The sequence below is a fragment of the Dendropsophus ebraccatus genome, chromosome 14 (assembly GCF_027789765.1).
Source record: "Dendropsophus ebraccatus isolate aDenEbr1 chromosome 14, aDenEbr1.pat, whole genome shotgun sequence".
NCBI classification, from domain to species: Eukaryota; Metazoa; Chordata; class Amphibia; order Anura; family Hylidae; genus Dendropsophus; species Dendropsophus ebraccatus.
The window spans coordinates 76,077,752-76,099,128 of record NC_091467.1 but is presented as its reverse complement, the minus strand read 5'-3'; the positions used below and the strand labels follow the sequence as shown (position 1 = coordinate 76,099,128).

The window sequence follows — 21,377 nt, the reverse complement described above, 5'->3', positions numbered from 1 at the left end:
TCTCTGTATCACAGCCCCTCCCCGTATACAGCTCTCTGTATCACAGCCCCTCCCCGTATACAGCTCTCTGTATCACAGCCCCTCCCCGTATACAGCTCTCTGTATCACAGCCCCTCCCCGTATACAGCTCTCTGTATCACAGCCCCTCCCCGTATACAGCTCTCTGTATCACAGCCCCTCCCCGTATACAGCTCTCAGTGTCACAGCCCCTCCCCGTATACAGCTCTCAGTGTCACAGCCCCTCCCCGTATACAGCTCTCAGTGTCACAGCCCCTCCCCGTATACAGCTCTCCGTGTCACAGCCCCTCCCCGTATACAGCTCTCCGTGTCACAGCTCCTCCCTGTATACAGCTCTCCGTGTCACAGCCCCTCCCCGTATACAGCTCTCAGTGTCACAGCCCCTCCCCGTATACAGCTCTCAGTGTCACAGCTCCTCCCCGTATACAGCTCTCTGTATCACAGCCCCTCCCAGTATACAGCTCTCCGTATCACAGCCCCTCCCCGTATACAGCTCTCTGTATCACAGCCCTTCCAGCACATTCCAGATACCGGAGGGTTTTCTATCTCCCTGGTTCACAGATGATGAGCAGCCGGCAAGGATAAGCACAGCAGGGAGCGGAGGACAATGGGCCGCTCTGTAACCGCCGCACAGACATCGGATCAGGCCCAAATCCAGAGCGGCGGGAAGAACGTCCTTGAAACCGCAGGAAATAATCTAATCCCCAGAATCTCTAAGAATATTAACAAACGTGATAAAAGCCGAACTGGAACAGGTGCAGCGCAGGGCGACCAGGGTGCGATACACTACATAGATGCAGGAAATATACCCATAGAGACCATCACAGTGTACATGAGGGGAGAGGGCGGCGACCAGGGTGCGATACACTACATAGATGCAGGAAATATACCCATAGAGACCATCACAGTGTACAGGGGCGGCGACCAGGGTGGGATACACTACATAGATACAGGAAATATACCCATAGAGACCATCATAGTGTACAAAGGGGGGTGACCAGGGTGGAATACACTACATAGATACAGGAAATATACCCATAGAGACCATCACAGTGTACAGGGGCGGCGACCAGGGTGGGATACACTACATAGGTAGATAGATATATACGGGAAATATACCCATAGAGACCATCACAGTGTACGGGGGGGGGGGGGGGGGGGGGGGTTGCGACCAGGGAGGGATACACTACATAGATAGATATATACGGGAAATATACCCATAGAGACCATCACAGTGTACAGAGGAAGGTAACCAGGGTGGGATACACTACATAGATAGATATATACGGGAAATATACCCATAGAGACCATCACAGTGTACAGAGGAAGGTGACCAGGGTGGGATACACTACATAGATAGATATATACGGGAAATATACCCATAGAGACCATCACAGTGTACGGGGGGGGGGGGGGGGGGGGGGGGGGGGGGGGGTTGCGACCAGGGAGGGATACACTACATAGATAGATATATACGGGAAATATACCCATAGAGACCATCACAGTGTACAGAGGAAGGTAACCAGGGTGGGATACACTACATAGATATACGGGAAATATACCTAGAGAGGCCATCCGATCACAGTGTAATGGACGGTATAGAGATCTCTTCAGTCATCTAGTGATTTATGAAGAGCATAATGAAGGGGGCATCCTTTACATCTAGAGCAAAGAAGGGTGTTCGGGATTCTTAACTGTAAGAGCAGTGACACTATGTAAGAATTCTCTATATTCTTTACTGTAAGGCCAATGACACTATGGAACTCTATATTCTTTGCTGTAAGAGCAGTGACACTATGGATGAACTCTATATTCTTTGCTGTAAGAGCAGTGACACTATGGATGAACTCTATATTCTTTACGGCAAAGAGCAGTGACACTATGGAAGAGCGATCTCCCACATGATGTTGTGATGATTGATAAGTATTACAAGCTCTGGTTATGATTTCTGGAACAGGGATTTATTCTGATAAATATCCCTCCCCCCCCCCCCCCAGTACGGGGCGATTGGCGTCTACCCAGTCCTCTGGATCAACATAAGACACGGTTATAGGTCAGTAGTCACAATCAATTCCCCGGCACATTGCACCGTTATTAGGCCGCTACTTGGGGAGAATTATCATCATGCGTGCACCATATGACGGGTGCATCAATCTCTCGCCAGGGCGGCGGGCGCAGAATCCATCACCTGATGAATATACAATTATCCTGACACACCGGCTTGTATCTGGTATAGAAAAGTATAGAAAACAGTGCCCGTTCCATTATAGATGACATGATACGTTGCAGGGGTATGCAAATAACAAAAAGGAAAAAAGAGAACAAACAAAAACAAAACACATGCAGCGTCTCATCTGTCCAGAGCTCCACGAGTATGGGATAAAGAGTAGGTGGGGGGGTCAGCATAGGGCATCACTGCTTACTGTACCCGACCCAGGACTCCCGTCACTGCTAAAGGGGTGACATAAGATCCAGGCCTGGCAACTGACCGCATTGGGGTCCTCTGGTGAGGGAGGGCTAACACTAAACAGCTATAAGCTGAGCAGTCTGGTAAGGAGCAGGGACACCTCTCTCATAGACAGGAGTCCCAGGTCCAGTCCTGCATTCTCCCAAAGCCAAATCACATTAGATCACATCAGATTTGAACAAATCCAATTTTCTTTTTTTTTTTTCTTAATTTGCAACAAAATTTTATTCTTTTTGGATGTTTCCAACATGACAGAATACATGATCCCAGAGCCTCCAAAATACGCGTGTAGAATAGTGAATCACACTGAATGCCCGAACCCCATGTAGAGGATATGGAAACTAACATATACAACAATCTCCCTATACGTCCATTGTCGGCCTAATCCACCTCTTACAGCTCCGCCGCTTCCTCCCACCCATCCCCCACCTTATGGCTGATAACCATGGCTTCCAGCACTCCCATCATCCCGCTGACACCTTACACAGCTCTCGGGGAAGACACAATGAACTTAAGATACATATAAAAGAGATGGGAACGAGCGCCTTCTTCTCTACCATTACATCTGGTTCCATGAAAAGATGAGAAATTACCTGTCGGAGAAATACAAATTGCAGTAAGGAAACCGTCCCCTTTAGTCTCAGAATAGACCTCGGTCTCCATGCGGGTTGGAGACAAAAGCTTCGCTATAGGAATATTCCTTGAAGGCCACGGGGACATCTATTTCTATAACATAGGTTTGGCGTGTATTCTCCATCTTCAGTTATCAGGTAGAATTCATCAGAGAAGCATCGGATCGGAGAACCTTAAAGGGGGACTCCTAGCTCAGCTAATATACGTATACCTGTAGGATTATTGCACATACAATCATTTACCAAACGTGTCTCCTTCTCCTGATCTGATCTGAGAGGAAAGAGCAGCCTCTCAGGAGGAGGAGGAGACAAGCTAGGTAAAGGACTGCGCAGGAATATTTACCTTGACGAATCTTACAGGTTTAACTGCGGTATGTTAGCGGAGATGGGAATATAAGCTGTAGGATGAACACATCAACATTGACCTCGGCTCTGGTTAGAAATCAGAGAAAAGAAGAGAAGGGGGAGAAGAGTCAGGGGGAGAAGAGTCAGGGGGAGAAGAGTCAGGGGGAGAAGAGTCAGGGGGAGAAGAGTCAGGGGGAGAAGAGTCAGGGGGAGAAGAGTCAGGGGGAGAAGAGTCAGGGGGAGAAGAAGCCGGTCAGTGCATTGCTTCTCTGATGGTCTGTGTGTACTGCAGCCTCTGTTACCAGTACTGTCCCTCAGAGAGTTCCCTGCAGCTTCTTCTAAGCCCCTTCTCCCCTCAGCCCCCCCTTCTCCCCTCAGCCCCCCTTCAGCCCCCCTCAGCCCCCGCCTTCTCCCCTCCCCTCCTCAGCCCCCGCCGTCTCCTCTCCCCTCCTCAGCCCCCCTTCTCCCCCCAGCCCCCCTTCTCCCCCCAGCCCCCGCCTTCTCCTCTCCCCTCCTCAGCCCCCCTTCTCCCCCCAGCCCCCCTTCTCCCCCCAGCCCCCCTTCTCCTCTCCCCTCCTCAGCCCCCCTTCTCCCCCCAGCCCCCCTTCTCCCCCCAGCCCCCGCCTTCTCCTCTCCCCTCCTCAGCCCCCCTTCTCCCCTCAGCTGGTAAGGAGCCTGTCAGAGAACGGCTTCACTTCTTTTTTATAATGTATATACCATAGTAATTACTAAGAACAGAAGCAAAAGCCTTGGCACTGAAACTATCCGGAGAGAAGACTGATGGTGCGTCTGTCCCTGAATCCTGGTTAGGACACTCGTGTTCTCTCACTCTGGAAATTATTTGCACCCGTCAGAATCATCAATGTCAGCACCCCCCCCCCCCCCATCTGCTTATATGGGGTCACTCTAAATATCTAAGAACAAGCGGCTAATAGAGATGCTGGAGTCCGATTATTTGGCATCTGATTGCCGATGACTGAAGAAGATGGATGCCGCCCTGGGGAGTCCTGGTGGATACAGGCTAATGGTATATGGCTGTATTCATGATTTCCTGGACGGCATCCAACATCTCAACACACGTTACCAGCATGGCTCCCCGGTCACTATGTAACCGCACTGCCTCCATTCATTCCCCAGCGTGTCATTATAGAGAGACCACCCCTCCGCCTCCTTCTATCCCCTATGCTCAGTCTTGTCCCCCCCCCAGCCTCAGTCTTGTCCCCCCCAGCCTCAGTCTTGTCCCCCCCCCCAGCCTCAGTCTTGTCCCCCCCCCAGCCTCAGTCTTGTCCCCCCCCCAGCCTCAGTCTTGTCCCCCCCCCAGCCTCAGTCTTGTGTCCCCCCCCCAGCCTCAGTCTTGTGTCCCCCCCCCAGCCTCAGTCTTGTGTCCCCCCCCCAGCCTCAGTCTTGTGTCCCCCCCCAGCCTCAGTCTTGTGTCGCCCCCCCAGCCTCAGTCTTGTCCCCCCCCCCAGCCTCAGTCTTGTCCCCCCCCCCAGCCTCAGTCTTGTCCCCCCCCAGCCTCAGTCTTGTCCCCCCCCCCAGCCTCAGTCTTGTCCCCCCCCCCCAGCCTCAGTCTTGTCCCCCCCCAGCCTCAGTCTTGTCCCCCCCCAGCCTCCGTCCATCCCATAGGCGCCATACTTGTGATCTTCCTATCCGGGTTTTAGTGAATGTCGGATACTACAACCGTTCCATCCAATTCCACACACAACAGGAACCAATAGCCAAAACTGCTGAATCCAAGGTCAACACTAATGCAACTAAATTATTTATCCGGTCAGAATTAATCTGCGAGATCAATAATTCAAGAATGTACAAGTCATAATAGATATGATGGGAAGGCGGCGCCTCCCGGGGACGGACATACTGCCTGGCCACATCCTAGGAGACCTAGGACCTTGGCTGCATGGCGGTAGTATAAAGGATCCCGCCACTCACTACATATATATTGCATCTATATAAAGCCCCTTATCATCAGGATTAGAGATGGGTGAACTGCTCGGACTTTTGGTCCGACGGCATCGGCGCTCTCCCATCATGCCTTTCATCCCGACCGCATACTTGCGCTCCCGTGAATATGCAGCCAGGATATTCCAGGGAATTCAACAGAGATTCCCTGGAATATCCTGGCCGCATATTCCCCGTGAGCGTGACTATGCGGCCGGGATCACAGGCATGATGAGAGAGCGCCGATGCCGTCGGACCAAAAGTCCGAGCAGTTCACCCATCTCTAATCAGGATACATCGGCATTAGCGGACGGCGGGATTCATCACCAGCATCGCCCATATCATCATCATTGTGGAATAACCCCGCAGCCAGCCATTCTTATGCAATGAAATTATACTGTTAGCATTTAAGGTAAGGGTGGTACATGATCTGATGAAAGTGCCAAAGATCAAGTAGATCTGTGCTTGTTTAAAGGGGAACTCCGGCAAATATTGGTCTTCCAGTACTTATCAGCTGCTGTGTGTCCTGCAGGAAGTGGTTTATTCTCTGCAGTCTGACACAGTGCTCTCTGCTGCCACCTCTGTCCATGTCAGGAACTGTCCAGAGCAGCAGCAAATACCCATAGAAAACCTCTCCTGCTCTGGACAGTTCCTGACATGGACAGAGGTGGCAGCAGAGAGCACTGTGTCAGAGAGAATACACCACTTCCTGCAGGACATACAGCAGCTGATTACTAAAAGTTACAAAACTATATAACTTTCTGACACCAGCTGATTTGAAACAAAAAACATTTTTGCCCGAGTTTCCCTTTAAGAAGTCTATTATATGGATTGATTATTGTCCTTACACTAGGATACTAGTAATATGTGTAAAATAAGGTAATTTACTTAGAATTATTCATCTCCACGCCCCAATATTTCTGGGTTATGGCCCCCCCCTCTTCTATGGGAGTCCATGCTGGGGTGATATGACAGGTAACGTGCACAGACATCGTTCATATCTTACCAGGTTTTGCTCACACAGGCCGCGGAACTGCTGGAACTTCTGTGACATGAGAAGCTGAGCGCTGCCGACCGCACTGAGGACCTTCCCGATCACTGCGGACAGAGGGCAGAGGTCATGACAGAGGGGTTATTGGTGATATGAGAGACAGGACTGATGGACACAGCCCGAACATCAGAGTAATAAATGCCATACGTCATAGCCGCTCCTGCCCAACACACAAGAGGAACAATAGCAAAAACATAAAGATGTCCATATACATCAGGGATGGGGAGTACTCCCACCTCCAGCTGCTACAGAACTACAACTCCCATCATGCCTGGAGAGAGAGAGAGCGAAAGCTGGAGGGACATAGGCTCCCCATCCTGGCTGTACATAATGGAAACCATCAGGAGTCCTTAATATGTTTCTATATGGAGGCACAGGAGTATACACCGAGTGCATATAGGGGCGTCATACCCTCCTCACACAGGATATAGGGGTGCCATACCTTCCTCACACAGGATATAGGGGCGCCCCACCTTCCTCACACAGGATATAGGGGCACCCCACCTTCCTCACACAAGATATAGGGGCACCCCACCTTCCTCACACAGGATATAGGGGCACCCCACCTTCCTCACACAGGATATAGGGGGGCCCCACCTTCCTCACACAGGATATAGGGGCGCCCCACCTTGCTCACACAGGATATAGGGGCGCCCCACCTTCCTCACACAGGATATAGGGGTACCCCACCTTCCTCACACAGGATATAGGGGGGCCATACCTTCCTCACACAGGATATAGGGGCACCCCACCTTCCTCACACAGGATATAGGGGTGCCCCACCTTCCTCACACAGGATATAGGGGCGCCCCACCTTCCTCACACAGGATATAGGGGCGCCCCACCTTCCTCACACAGGATATAGGGGCACCCCACCTTCCTCACACAGGATATAGGGGTGCCATACCTTCCTCACACAGGATATAGGGGGCCATACCTTCCTCACACAGGATATAGGGGCACCCCACCTTCCTCACAAAGGATATAGGGGGGCCATACCTTCCTCACACAGGATATAGGGGCACCCCACCTTCCTCACACGATATAGGGGCACCCCACCTTCCTCACACAAGATATAGGGGTGCCCCACCTTCCTCACACAGGATATAGGGGCGCCCCACCTTCCTCACACAGGATATAGGGGCACCCCACCTTCCTCACACAGGATATAGGGGGCCATACCTTCCTCACACAGGATATAGGGGCACCCCACCTTCCTCACACAGGATATAGGGGCACCCCACCTTCCTCACACAGGATATAGGGGGGCCATACCTTCCTCACACAGGTTGTTGTCTCCGGTCTCTCTCTGCATCTGCTTACACCAGCCCTCCAGTCTTTCCGTCTCGGCCTGCAACAACTTCAGGAACCAGTGTCCGTCCCTGCGGCAGGCGCCCGCCTGTGCCGGCTCGGTGGAGGGAGGGGAGGCTGCGGAGTCCAGCCAGGGGTCGGGAGGAGGGAGGGCCGAGGCCTCTGTTTCCACACAGTCTCCATAGGAGAGATGCTTTTTGGGTAGGGGCACTGGAGGACCTGGGGTGGGCTGGCGAGGAGGTGGACAATCGGGGACACTCTTGTCAGATGAATTGCTGGGCTCTTGGGTATCGGAGTCCGTCTCCTGCTTGGATGTCATACTGCTGGATCGGCTATTTCTATTTGTGGACAATTGAAAAAAAAAAAAAAAAAAAGTCATGTTTTTGACACCATAAGGAAACATATCTTCAGAATACACTATTAGGCTGGGTTCACACACAGTATATTTGAGGCAGTATTTGGTCCTCATGGCAACCAAAACCAGGAGTGGATTGAAAACACAGAAAGGCTCTGTCCACACAATGTTGTAATTGAGTGGATGGCCGTCATTTAATGGCAAATATTTGCTGTTATTTTAAAACAGCGGCCGTTGTATTGAAATAATGGCCGTTATTTACAGTTATATGGCGGCCATCCACTCAATTTCAACATTATGTGGACAGAGCCTTTCTGTGTTTTTAATCCACTCCTGGTTTTGGTTGCTATGAGGACCACAATACTGCCTGAAATATACTGTGTGTGAACATAGCCTGAGGCTGCGTTCACACTACGTATATTTCAGTCAGTATTGTGGTCCTCATATTGCAACCAAAACCAGGATTGGATTAAAAACACAGAAAGGCTCTGTCCACATAATGTTGAAACTGAGTGGATGGCTGCCATATAACTGTAAATAACGGCCATTATTTCAATATAACGGCCGTTGTTCTAAAATAACAGAAAATATTTGCCATTAAATGGCGTCCATCCACTCAATTACATCATTGTGTGAACAGAGCCTTTCTGTGTTTTTAATCCACTCCTGGTTTTGGTTGCAATATGAGGAGCACAATACTGACTGAAATATACGTAGTGTGAACGCAGCCTAAATGTATTTGGTTGGGGTATCCCTTTAAAAGATCTGTTTGTATATGTATATATGTGTGTAAATTATTATATATATATATATATATATATATATATCACAAATGCTGATTGAGGTCAGCTCACCTGCTTTGTCCACTCACGGTGCGCGGCAAAGCCCGGAGCCAGGGCAGTAAATGCAAAGGAAAAGTCCAGCACCAGTGTAGCGGATAAAATTATAAACGTCCTTCTTTATTATCAAAACTTCACATAACAGGAAACAAACATGCGATTGTTGACGCGTTTCGGCATCTCTCACGCCTTGTTCACAACATTCACTGCAACGTCCACTGCTATGTTGTGAACAAGGCGTGAGAGACGCCGAAACGCGTCAACAATCGCATGTTTGTTTCCTGTTATGTGAAGTTTTGATAATAAAGAAGGACGTTTATAATTTTATCCGCTACACTGGTGCTGGACTTTTCCTTTGCATATAATATATATATATATACACACACACGTGAATTCCATACCTATCCCCAGGTGATGGGGTGTATTACAACTCAGCTCTATTTACCGCAATGCAACTGAGCTGCAATACCGCACACAAACTGAGGACAAGGGTGGCGCTGGTTGATAAAAAAATCAGCCATGTTTTCCTGCGTTTTTGCTGTCAGTTTATCAAGAAAAAAAATGGATACAAAAACAGAGGGTAAAAACGGCTGCTGTTCTACGCTGTACTGCAGGATGCAGTCCTTTTTTTTCTTATATAAGGTTTGGTTCACACTGCGTTTTTTCAATCCGTTTTTTTCATTTGTGTGCATCCGTTTTTCCATTGTCCACTTCCATTGTAAAAAAAAACGGATCAAAATGGATCCGTTTTTTTTTGACGGATGCAAAAACGTAGCTGACACTATTTTTGTGTCCGTTAAAAAAAACGGATCCGTTTTGATCCTTTTTTTTTTTACAATGAAAGTCAATGGAAAAACGGATCAAAACAGATGCACACAAATGCATCCGTTTTTTTCATCCATTTTTTTCAAAAACGGATTGCAAAAACGGATTGCAAAAACGCAGTGTGAACCAAGCCTTATATAAGAAAAAAAAAAAAAAGGACAAACAACAACATTAATTATTATTATTAATAATAATAAACACAGAGTCCCATAGTAAGTGCACTGTGCATCAGCCTGCACGATCCTTACACATGGAGGTACTCTTCCCCCCCGCCCCCAAATCAGATACTGATCCCCTATCCTGTGGGTAGATGAGTTATAATCTCTGGGTTCCCCTTTAAATCACTGAGCAGATCTCTGTATGTTCCACCTCTTCTGTTCTCTATGCACTGAGAACAATGGCCGCCCCCAGATGCAAGTCTTACATCAGTCACCCCCTGGGTGCCAACCATTACCAGAGGGATGGCCGTGGGGGGTTCAGGCTTCTCACCATAGAATATTAACCCTTACAGCTTTGCAGCAGCCGCCTGGCGTCACTGACTGTCACACACAGCCGGACCCTCTCCCCCTCTACACCACTTACCAGCATTGCAGGTTTACAGGGATAAGTAACGTCCCTTCTTAGATCGTCTCTATAACATTAAGGGTACGTTCACACTTACCGGATCCGCAGCTGATTTTCTGCTGCGGATCCACAGCAGATTTCATTTAATTAACAGCACACAGCATCAAATCTGCACCATCAAATCTGCTGCGGATCCTGTAGGTGTGAACGTACCCTTAAAGTGTTCCTGTGATTGTAAAAAAAAAAAACTTCTGATCTCAAAAATTGTGATCAGTCAGGATCTGAGTGTTCTGCATCTAGAGCTGTCAATCACTGATTAGAACCACCCACTTGACTACTTAGCCCACAGATTTGCATGAATAAGTGACAAGTTATCCTGGACTGTTCCCACAGAGCTATATACCTGCTCCTCAGGATCCATAACATGGCGCCCATAGGTTGGATTGCTTTGTCAATAGGTCAGGTTACCTTTAAGGGTCCCCACACAGCTTACCTCCACTCTTCTTCCACTTGGACTCCAATGGACTGAAATCTGGCGGGAGGGGGCGGCTCGGGAACAGGCACTGGTTGGATGCTATCCACCTGTATCATACAGAAACAAGCACATAGGATCAGCTGTGGTTACTGATCAGCTGAAAATAGAAGAAGATTCTAGAAGAAAACTAGAATGAATCCCTATAGGAGGTCTCCAAAACGTTTCATGTGTTCTCGGCATGTCAAAAATTTTGATCAGTGGGGGTCTGGGTGGGTGGGTGGTCAGGGGAGCTGTGAAAGCTTCAAGAATAAACCTAATTCCTGCCCCCCCCAGTCTGATACATCCCCCCGGCCTTATATTCACACCCCCTGTGTCTGATTCCTGCCCCCGGCCTTATATTCACACCCCCTGTGTCTGATTCCTGCCCCCAGCATTATATTCACACCCCCTGTGTCTGATTCCTGCCCCCGGCCTTATATTCACACCCCCTATGTCTGATTCCTGCCCCCGGCCTTATATTCACACCCCCTGTGTCTGATTCCTGCCCCCGGCCTTATATTCACACCCCCTGTGCCTGATTCCTGCCCCAGCATTATATTCACACCCCCTGTGCCTGATTCCTGCCCCCAGCATTATATTCACACCCCCTATGTCTGATTCCTGCCCCCGGCCTTATATTCACACCCCTATGTCTGATTCCTGCCCCCAGCATTATATTCACACCCCTATGTCTGATTCCTGCCCCCGGCCTTATATTCACACCCCTCTGTTGGATTCACGTCCCCGGCCTTATATTCACACCCCTATGTCTGATTCCTGCCCCCGGCCTTATATTCACACCCCCTGTGCCTGATTCCTGCCCCCGGCATTATACTCACACCCCTATGTCTGATTCCTGCCCCCGGCCTTATATTCACACCCCCTGTGCCTGATTCCTGCCCCCCGGCATTATACTCACACCCCTATGTCTGATTCCTGCCCCTGGCCTTATATTCACACCCCCTGTGCCTGATTCCTGCCCCCCGGCCTTATATTCACACCCCCTGTGCCTGATTCCTGCCCCCAGCATTATATTCACACCCCCTGTGTCTGATTCCTGCCCCTGGCCTTATATTCACACCCCCTGTGCCTGATTCCTGCCCCCAGCATTATATTCACACCCCCTGTGCCTGATTCCTGCCCCCGGCCTTATATTCACACCCCCTGTGCCTGATTCCTGCCCCCGGCCTTATATTCACACCCCCTATGTCTGATTCCTGCCCCCCGGCCTTATATTCACACCCCCTGTGCCTGATTCCTGCCCCCCGGCCTTATATTCACACCCCCTGTGCCTGATTCCTGCCCCCGGCATTATACTCACACCCCTATGTCTGATTCCTGCCCCCCGGCCTTATATTCACACCCCCTGTGCCTGATTCCTGCCCCCGGCATTATATTCACACCCCCTGTGTCTGATTCCTGCCCCCGGCCTTATATTCACATAGAGTGGCAGTATAGGGCCCATATTCTAGCCAGTTTACTCTCTTCCATCTATAGTAACTGCACCTTATGGCCGGAGGATGACCCCCCACCACCACCTCCATCATGTATATCCACATAGTGGTGTGGACCAGGAGGCTCTGATCTTCCAGCACGATGCAGATGTGAGAGTCATGGCTGTGAGCCGGGGATCTGCCCCGAGCGGCCATCACTTCCCTCACAACATCCCGGGCTGGAACATCGGGGACATCTCGCTACATGAAGGAGATGTTCCTGAAGGGGTACACGAGCAAGGAGGAACTCCGTGGGGAGGAGAGGCGGAGGTGGATTTATTCTATATTATTATAATTACTATAATGAAGACTTGTGTCCTGTCCCAGGGAGCCCTATAATATATAATAACATGCCGCCACGTCTGGAGTCATACGCCAGGCAGTGTGGAGTCAGATACGCCACCTAGCAGTATATACCACCGTGTAGTCCATAGTCTCCGATACAAGAGTAGGTGCGGAGGTGTCCATGTCCCCCCCTCCCCCCACCGCTTAGACTCCATGATGGGAAAGCTTACACAGGATTAGAGAAAGCACAGCTACTTTCCTGCAAAAACAGCATCACCCCCATCCTCAGGTTGTGTATGGTATTACAATTCACCTCCATGGAATAAAACTGAACTACCACACCCATCCTGGGGAAAGGAGAGGCGCTGTATCTGGAGGAAAGTGGCCATGTTTTCCTAAGCCTGGACAATCCCTTTAAATAACATACCGACCAGCATATAGCTGTATACTGCCGACACCCTCCGACCAGACTCTAGCGGAATGGTCTCTCGTTCACTACCTTCCGATACCTTGGATGGATCTGCCTGATAACGCTGCTATATACTTATATAGGTGATATATACTTGTAGTCAGGTGAGTCCTTACAGGAGTCTATTCTGACCTCCAGGTTTCACCCCCTGCTGCCCTGTGCACTTTCTCTAATAGAATCATTCACCATCCACAGTCTATAAACATGGCAGATTATTAGATGCATCATAACACGGCCACAAGGTAGCCATTAAACTACTCCCATATTAGTCTATGGGCGTCAGACGCTGCCAGTCCCGGCCTTACTGTAACCTACTGGGAACATTTACCGCAGTATAAGGGGTAAGTAACTTCTATATACAATACTCCAGTCTTCCAGTACTTATCAGCCGCTGTATGTCCTACAGGAAGTGGTGAATTCTCTCCAGTCTGACACAGTGCTCCCTGCTGCCACCTCTGTCCATGTCAGGAACTGTCCAGAGCAGCAGCAAATCCCCATAGAAAACCTCTGCTGCTCTGGACAGTTCCTGACATGGACAGCGGTGGCAGCAGAGAGCACTGTGTCAGACTGGAGAGAATACACCACTTCCTGCAGGACATACAGCAGCTGATAAGTATTGGAAGACTGGAGATGTTTAAAATAGAAGTAAATTACAAATCTGTATAACTTTCTGAAACCGGTTGATTAAAAAAAAAAAAAAAAAAAACTCAAGACCCAGGGATGATAAATCCACAAACTCTACATTCCCATAGACAGTAGTGTGAGAACATAATGCCGCCTTTATAGGGGTTTTCCAGGTCAGTAGGACTGATGGCCTCTCCTCAGGATCAGCTGCTGATCAGCAGGGCGCCGACATCCACAGCTCCATTCATAGTGTAGTAGTGACACCGCGTTACTGCAGGTTGGTTCCTATTTAGGTTAATGGGAACAAAGCTGCACTAACCAGCTGCGTCCACTACACAAGAAGCCGAATGCTTCCCCAATCCACCGGATAAGGAACAATGCATGAGACTGCTGGGACCGTACCTGAGGAGGGGTCCTAAGCCTATAAGGGACACACGTAGGCCCCGCCACCCCATTCATCTACTGCACAGCTCAGCCCTTCAGGGCGGCCTGCACAACCTAGTCCCCTCTGCTACACATCTCCTGATGGGGACGAGCCGGGGGCCTGCACAACCGAGTCCCCTCTGCTACATGTCTCCTGATGGGGACGAGCCGGGGGCCTGCACAACCTAGTCCCCTCTGCTACACGTCTCCTGATGGGGACAAGCCGAGGGCCTGCACTACCGAGTCCCCTCTGCTATACGTCTCCTGATGGGGACTAGCCGGCGGCCTGCACTACCGAGTCCCCTCTGCTACACATCTCCTGATGGGGACGAGCCGTCGGCCTGCAGGTTATTATGGGACACAAGGAGCTAATGGGACTGATCCCATAATAACATTATGTAAGGGAATTTCTACTAATATAATTCTCTAATCTAATGATTGGTTTAGCCGCCTAGTAACTTACTGTCTTATTATACAGATGGCGCCTGAGGGAACTTCAGCACTATCACGCCTCTAACTCAACTTTATAATTGACTTAACATATTGTTCCGTCAAGGATATAGGTCTATACCCTGCTGTATGAGATTATATATATATATATATATATATATATATATATATATATATATATATATATATATATATATATACACACTGCTATATATGTGTATACACTGCTGTACGCTCTATATATAGGTCTACACCCTCCTATATGATATACATTATATATATATATATATATATATATACTGCAGTATATATGTGTATACACTGCTGTATGCTATATATATGTCTATATGCTACTATATATGTGTGTATATGCTGCTGTACGCTCTATAGGCCCCCAGTATGACTGTACACTGTAGGGTATAAACGCCTTATAGAAAGGTAAAGCAGAGACCCCCTGTATAACACACAGGAGATGACAGTGACTTATATACAGGTAACTGCAGAGACGTCCTGTATAACAAACAGGAGATGACAGTGACTTATATACAGGTAACTGCAGAGACCCCCCGTATAACACACAGGAGAGGACAGTGACTTATATACAGGTAACTGCACAGACGTCCTGTATAACACACAGGAGAGGACAGTGACTTATATACAGGTAACTGCAGAGACGTCCTGTATAACACACAGGAGAGGACAGGGACTTATATACAGGTAACTGCAGAGACCCCCCGTATAACACACAGGAGAGGACAGTGACTTATATACAGGTAACTGCACAGACGTCCTGTATAACACACAGGAGATGACAGTGACTTATATACAGGTAACTGCAGAGACGTCCTGTATAACAAACAGGAGAGGACAGTGACTTATATACAGGTAACTGCACAGACGTCCTGTATAACACACAGGAGAGGACAGTGACTTATATACAGGTAACTGCAGAGACGTCCTGTATAACACACAGGAGATGACAGTGATATATATACAGGTAACTGCACAGACGTCCTGTATAACACACAGGAGATGACAGGGACTTATATACAGGTAACTGCAGAGACGTCCTGTATAACACACAGGAGATGACAGTGACTTATATACAGGTAACTGCAGAGACGTCCTGTATAACACACAGGAGATGACAGTGACTTATATACAGGTAACTGCAGAGACCCCCTGTATAACACACAGGTAATAGAAGCCACAGACTCACCTGAATTCCGATGGAGGACAGCTTGCGTTTGGGGAGGGGCTCGGGGGCTCGTGGTTCTTCTTTGATGCTTTTTACGGCCGCATTTTTGGGGGGTACCTCCGGGGGGATTTGCCTGATTGGAGTTGGGGGACAGATGCGGGTTACGCTGGGGGCCCGGGTGCTTTCCAGGCTCTCGGTGGAGGTGCTGAGCCCTGATTGGCTGTTGCCTTCACTCTGCCCCTCCTGTGCATCCAGGTAGGAGTCCTGGGCAGATTCTGTACTGCTCTGCACAGTCACAGAGATGAAGGGTTTGGAGGTGGTGCGAGGGGGGACGGGTGGGGGGGTCTTCTTGTAACCCACCAGACAAGAGGAGCCTGTGAGGACAGAGAAGAGGCGTGTTAGTATGAAGGATACAGTACAGCAAGAGCACAATATGGCGGTGATAGAAACATATACAGGACGCTGGAGAGTCAGGAAGGAGCACAGCAAACAAGGGATGGAAGCGCAAACACACACACACACACACACACACACACACATAGGCAATGTATGGTGCTATAGCAGTGTGTGGCTGTATATAGCATGGCACCTGTCTGGGTGTGTGTGTGTATACATATACACACAGGCAATGTATGGTGCTATAGCAGTGTGTGGCTGTATATAGCATGGCACCTGTCTGTGTGTGTGTGTATATACACACAGGCAATGTATGGTGCTATAGCAGTGTGTGGCTGTATATAGCATGGCACCTGTCTGGGTGTGTGTTTGTGTGTATACACACACACACAGATATACACACAGGCAATGTATGGCGCTATAGCAGTGTGTGGCTGTATATAGCATGGCACCTGTCTGGGTGTGTGTGTGTATACATATACACACAGGCAATGTATGGTGCTATAGCAGTGTGTGGCTGTATATAGCATGGCACCTGTCTGTGTGTGTGTGTGTGTGTGTGTGTATATACACACAGGCAATGTATGGTGCTATAGCAGTGTGTGGCTGTATATAGCATGGCACCTGTCTGGGTGTGTGTTTGTGTATATACACACACACATATACACACAGGCAATGTATGGTGCTATAGCAGTGTGTGGCTGTATGGGTCTGATGGGGACACTTATTAGGACGATGGTCTCTGTGACGTCAGGGCACCGCACACCCATCTCTGGCAGCCAGGGGCTCTCGGCTATGTTCCTGGTGTAAGTGATAGTGACCCCCGCCAGCAGAAATGGTTACAGTCCACGACGGCCGCAGCTACAGAGCAGCAATGGTGACACAGACAATGTTACAGAGCGAGCAGGCAGCCGCTGAGCGCTTCCCTCTGTAACCGCGCCGCTCCCTGACGCTGCCGCCATTATTACATCTGGGACTTGGTGATAAAAGGCTCAGAATATGGAAATGTCTGACAGACTCGGATCAGGGGCTTACAGCTCCCGAAATACACAGACGTGAGCGCATGAAGGGATCTCCGTGTCCCTATAAGGATCAGGACGCAGGCTGCCGCCGCTGGGGGTTGTGAGGCGGTGTATACAGACCATGGAAAAACTGAAGCGCTCTATAAAAGTACTCCGAGCCCATTCACACACGGACAGTTATTACAGACAGACGTAACAATCACTACAGCCAGCAATCTACGGAGAGAGCCGCCACGCAGCATAGCAGAGCTCAACACGCTGCCGCATACCAGACACACTGCCCGATTACATTCCACACAGCCGCCGCCGCGGACACAGCAGACACTGCCAGGGATTAGCCGACGACTCCACATCCTGATTGCTTCCCTTGATGTCTGACCTACATTTCCTGCGCACATCAGCCGGTGACATATTCAGGGCTACTCACTCCGCTTACAGGCTCTGCTTAAAGGGGTGGATCACCAAAAATTTTTTCCTTTCAAATCATCTGGTCCCAGCAAGTGCCAGAGATTTGTAATTTACTTCCATGTAAAAATCTCCAGTCTTCCAGTACTTATCAGCTGCTGTATGTCCTGCAGTAAGTGGTGTATACTCTCCAGTCTTCCAGTACTTATCAGCTGCTGTATGTCCTGCAGGAAGTGGTGTATTCTCTTCAGTCTGACAGTGCTCTCTGCTGCCACCTCTGTCCATGTCAGGAACTGTCCAGAGCAGCAGCAAATCCCCATAGAAAACCTCTCCTGTTCTGGACAGTTCCTGACATGGACAGAGGTGGCAGCAGAGAGCAGTGTGTCAGACTGGAGAGAATACACCACTTCCTCCAAGTACTGGAAGATTAGAGATTTTTACATTTTCTGAACCAGCTAATTTTACATTTTCTTTCCCCAGAGTTCCCCTTTAAGGGTACGTGCACAGTGGCAGTTATATATATATGTTTTCACATGAAGACACCTACGCTAAGAACGAACGTGCGGCTCAATCACCTGGTGCTGTCATGTTGGTAAATATCTGTCAGAGAGACATCACCATACTGACTGCTTTGCATACATGTTAGGATTGCGGTGCCAGGTGCTGTCACATGACAGGCAAATAATTGCGGTGTATGGCAGGTTCTGTCATAGATACGGCTTATAAGCCATTAAACCATCATCACCCTCAGCACCCGCCCAGATTAATGGGGAGAAGCAGCTCAGCAGGAACTCCACAGGGAGGATACAGCGTATAAAGCCGAGATTCCCAGCACATGTTCTATGCCGACTCCTTATTCCTCCTCAGCCCTAAAATACAGGTCACCACCAGTCCCGATTATGGCGGAACCAGGTGGCAGACGGGGTAGGATCAATGCAAACACCGCACAAACCTGTGCACATTGGGGCAGCACATACAGATACCAGGGGAGAATCGGGGGGCCCCCATAACCTTATACCAGGGGTAAGGAACCTTACCTCCCCAGCTATTGCAAAACTACTACTCCCATCATGTCTGGGCAGCCAAAGCTATGCAGAAACTGTCCAGAGCAGGAGAGGTTTTCTATGGGGATTTGCTGCTGCTCTGGACAGTTCCTGACATGGACAGAGGTGGCAGCAGAGAGCACTGTGTCAGACTGGAGAGAATACACCACTTCCTGCAGAACATACAGCAGCTAATAAGTACTGGAAGACTGGAGATTGTTATATAGAAGTGAATTACAGATCTATATAACATTATGATACTAGTTGATCTGAAATATATATATCTTTTAGTGGAAAACACCTGAAAGAATAAGTAATTATGTGATGGCACTGTCCCTTTAAGAGAAGCTGTGACTGCCATTGTAAGGGTAGCTTTACACGTACCGTATCGCTGCGTTTTTAACAGTGCGTTTTTGCTGCGTTTTTTACATGCGCGTTTTGATTTTCACATGATTTTCATGTGAAAATCAAAACTCGCATGTAAAAATCGCACCAAAAACGCACCGTTAAAAACGCAGCGATACGGTACGTGTGAAGCTTCCCTAAGGGTGTATGAGATATTGGGCGTTACTTGGGGTTCTCGGAGAAAAGCAGATGTAACTGGGACTTCAGGGTGGAGAATAAGTGGCTGGCGGGGCGGTGGCGGACAGAGTGGCCTCTATGCTCATACGATGATAGGAACGTGCTGCAGGCCTCGTCCTGGATCTCCGCTGTATGAACCGCTTATACAATCTGGACCCTGCGGTGACACCGGGGACAAGATTTACTTAGTACTTTTACAGAGTGCGGCCCTGGAATTCTGTTACCGATCCGCTCCTGGCGCAGCTTCTATAACACGGAGCAGGACTCTAAAATAGACGCATCAAAAATATCCCCTCCGCTCACAGACAGCAAAGTGGGCGACTAGCCTGGATGCAGTGTGTGTATGTGTATATATAATATTATATACACACACACACACAGTATGTTGCAGCTGATGATGGGGAGAGTTGTTGTTTTGCACCAGCTGGAGATCACGATGATGCATATGCATGACAATAGAGCCGTCATATCCTGCACATTTATACACTGACAGCTGAGAACGTGTTGACATGTATTATGTCTTCCAGCGGCTGCCGTCACCAGTCGCACAGTCTCCCCCCACGCACACACTGGACCATGTAAATACAAGCCCCAAGCACTGCCTGACCTGCTATACCATAGACTCAGCATAGCCCTATAGGGTCAGTAACACGTGCAGCACTATATGTCGCCCCTATGTGATACAATATTCAAGTCTCCCGGATCAAAATGAGGTCTCCCGGATCAAAATGAGCAAAAACAATCATATAAAATAAGAGGCGCATAAGGGAACGGTAAGAGACAGTGTAAAATGTATGGAGGCCTCATCTATCAGCTGCTGTATGTCTTGCAGGAAGTGGTGTATTCTCCCCAGTCTGACCGTGCTCTCTGCTGCCACCTCTGTCCATGTCAGGAACTGTCCAGAGCAGGAGAGGTTTTCTATGGGGATTTGCTGCTGCTCTGGACAGTTCCTGACATGGACAGAGGGGGCAGCAGAGAGCACTGTGTCAGACTGGAGAGAATACACCACTTCCTGCAGGACATACAGCAGCTGATAAGTACTGATAAGTGACAAGATGGCAGACGCTGTATCCAAGCGCCATATTACAGACCGCTATACAGCATGCTGCCATTTTTATCTTGTTTCACATGGACATATAGCAGTGTTCCCCAACTTCTGTCTCCCTGGCTGCTGCAGTACTACAATTCCTATCATGCCCGGATACAGTTTAGCTGATGGGCGTTGTACATTGGATGACACGGACATATGGCGTCCTATAGAACCAGAACATGTCCGCACCACCAGACCAGCGAGAGAACGCAGAATCATTTCTACTAATAATGAAGAATAATCAATAATCGGCGTCAATCTGGTAAATCGGTAAAGTCTCTAGTTTTATAACGTATCACATGAGACGTTGTCTCCCATCCATCGTACTACTCTCCAGGAAATGGCCGCCAGGCCTCAGATGGTGGTTTCTAGGCAACGCACTCATTGCCTCCACACGGTTGCCATGACAACACTCAGCCAAGCAGCCTCCTTTTAACCCCTTTGTTATTATAGCAACAGAAAGTTAGGCCCCGAGCCGTCAGCGCGTTACACGAGGCCTGTCAGGAATGAATAGGAGGGCGGACGGCGAGCGTCACATTAGTCGCTCGGCTGCCCGGACGACATTCAGGTTCCCCCAGGTTGTCAGCCGTGTCGCTTGTTACTAGTTGTAGATAGAGTCATCTGGGGTAAGAGCGGGTCAAGCCGGGGTCAAGTGTCCGTCTGAGACATTTATAGACTTGTTAATGTCTCCGGCCGCCAAATGGTAACAAAACAGGTGACACCGGGGCTGTTCCTCTGTCGCGGCCACGCGATTAAAGATGGACGGACAGAGGGGTTCATCTAAGACTACTGCAGAACTACAACTCCCAGCATGGCTGCCGTCTGGGGCCTGGTGTGAGCTGTAGACCTTCAGGACCTACCACATAGCAACCACCATGTTATTAGAGCTTTAGGCCATGTGCGCACCTCTTTGGAGACTTAAAATAGTAAAAAAAAACAAAATTGTATTGTTAAGTAAAATTTAAAAAGCCCAGAAAGTTTATTGTCCCAATAAATTCAATGGGAAATGTCCCTTAATTCTCATTCAGTTTAAGG

At 49.1% G+C, this 21,377-nt stretch overlaps 1 protein-coding gene across 2 annotated transcripts in view; it reads right to left on the bottom strand.

The window, feature by feature from the left end:
* The window catches only part of LOC138772815 (disks large-associated protein 4-like), a 37,180-nt gene extending 16,505 nt beyond the window's left edge, over positions 1-20,675 (bottom strand). Inside the window, exons 1-5 of one of the 2 annotated variants that reach the window (XM_069953530.1) lie at positions 20,642-20,675; positions 15,826-16,178; positions 10,842-10,930; positions 7,730-8,103; positions 6,410-6,501 (exon numbers count right to left, since the gene is read on the bottom strand). In XM_069953530.1, the coding sequence (XP_069809631.1) occupies positions 6,410-6,501; positions 7,730-8,103; positions 10,842-10,930; positions 15,826-16,178; positions 20,642-20,660 (927 nt within the window). In that variant the 5' untranslated portion in view covers positions 20,661-20,675. Of the gene's footprint in view, positions 1-6,409; positions 6,502-7,729; positions 8,104-10,841; positions 10,931-15,825; positions 16,179-17,601; positions 17,656-20,641 lie in introns of those variants that run through there. The other variant, XM_069953531.1, reaches the window with a different exon arrangement.
* Positions 20,676-21,377: the final 702 nt, after the last annotated feature.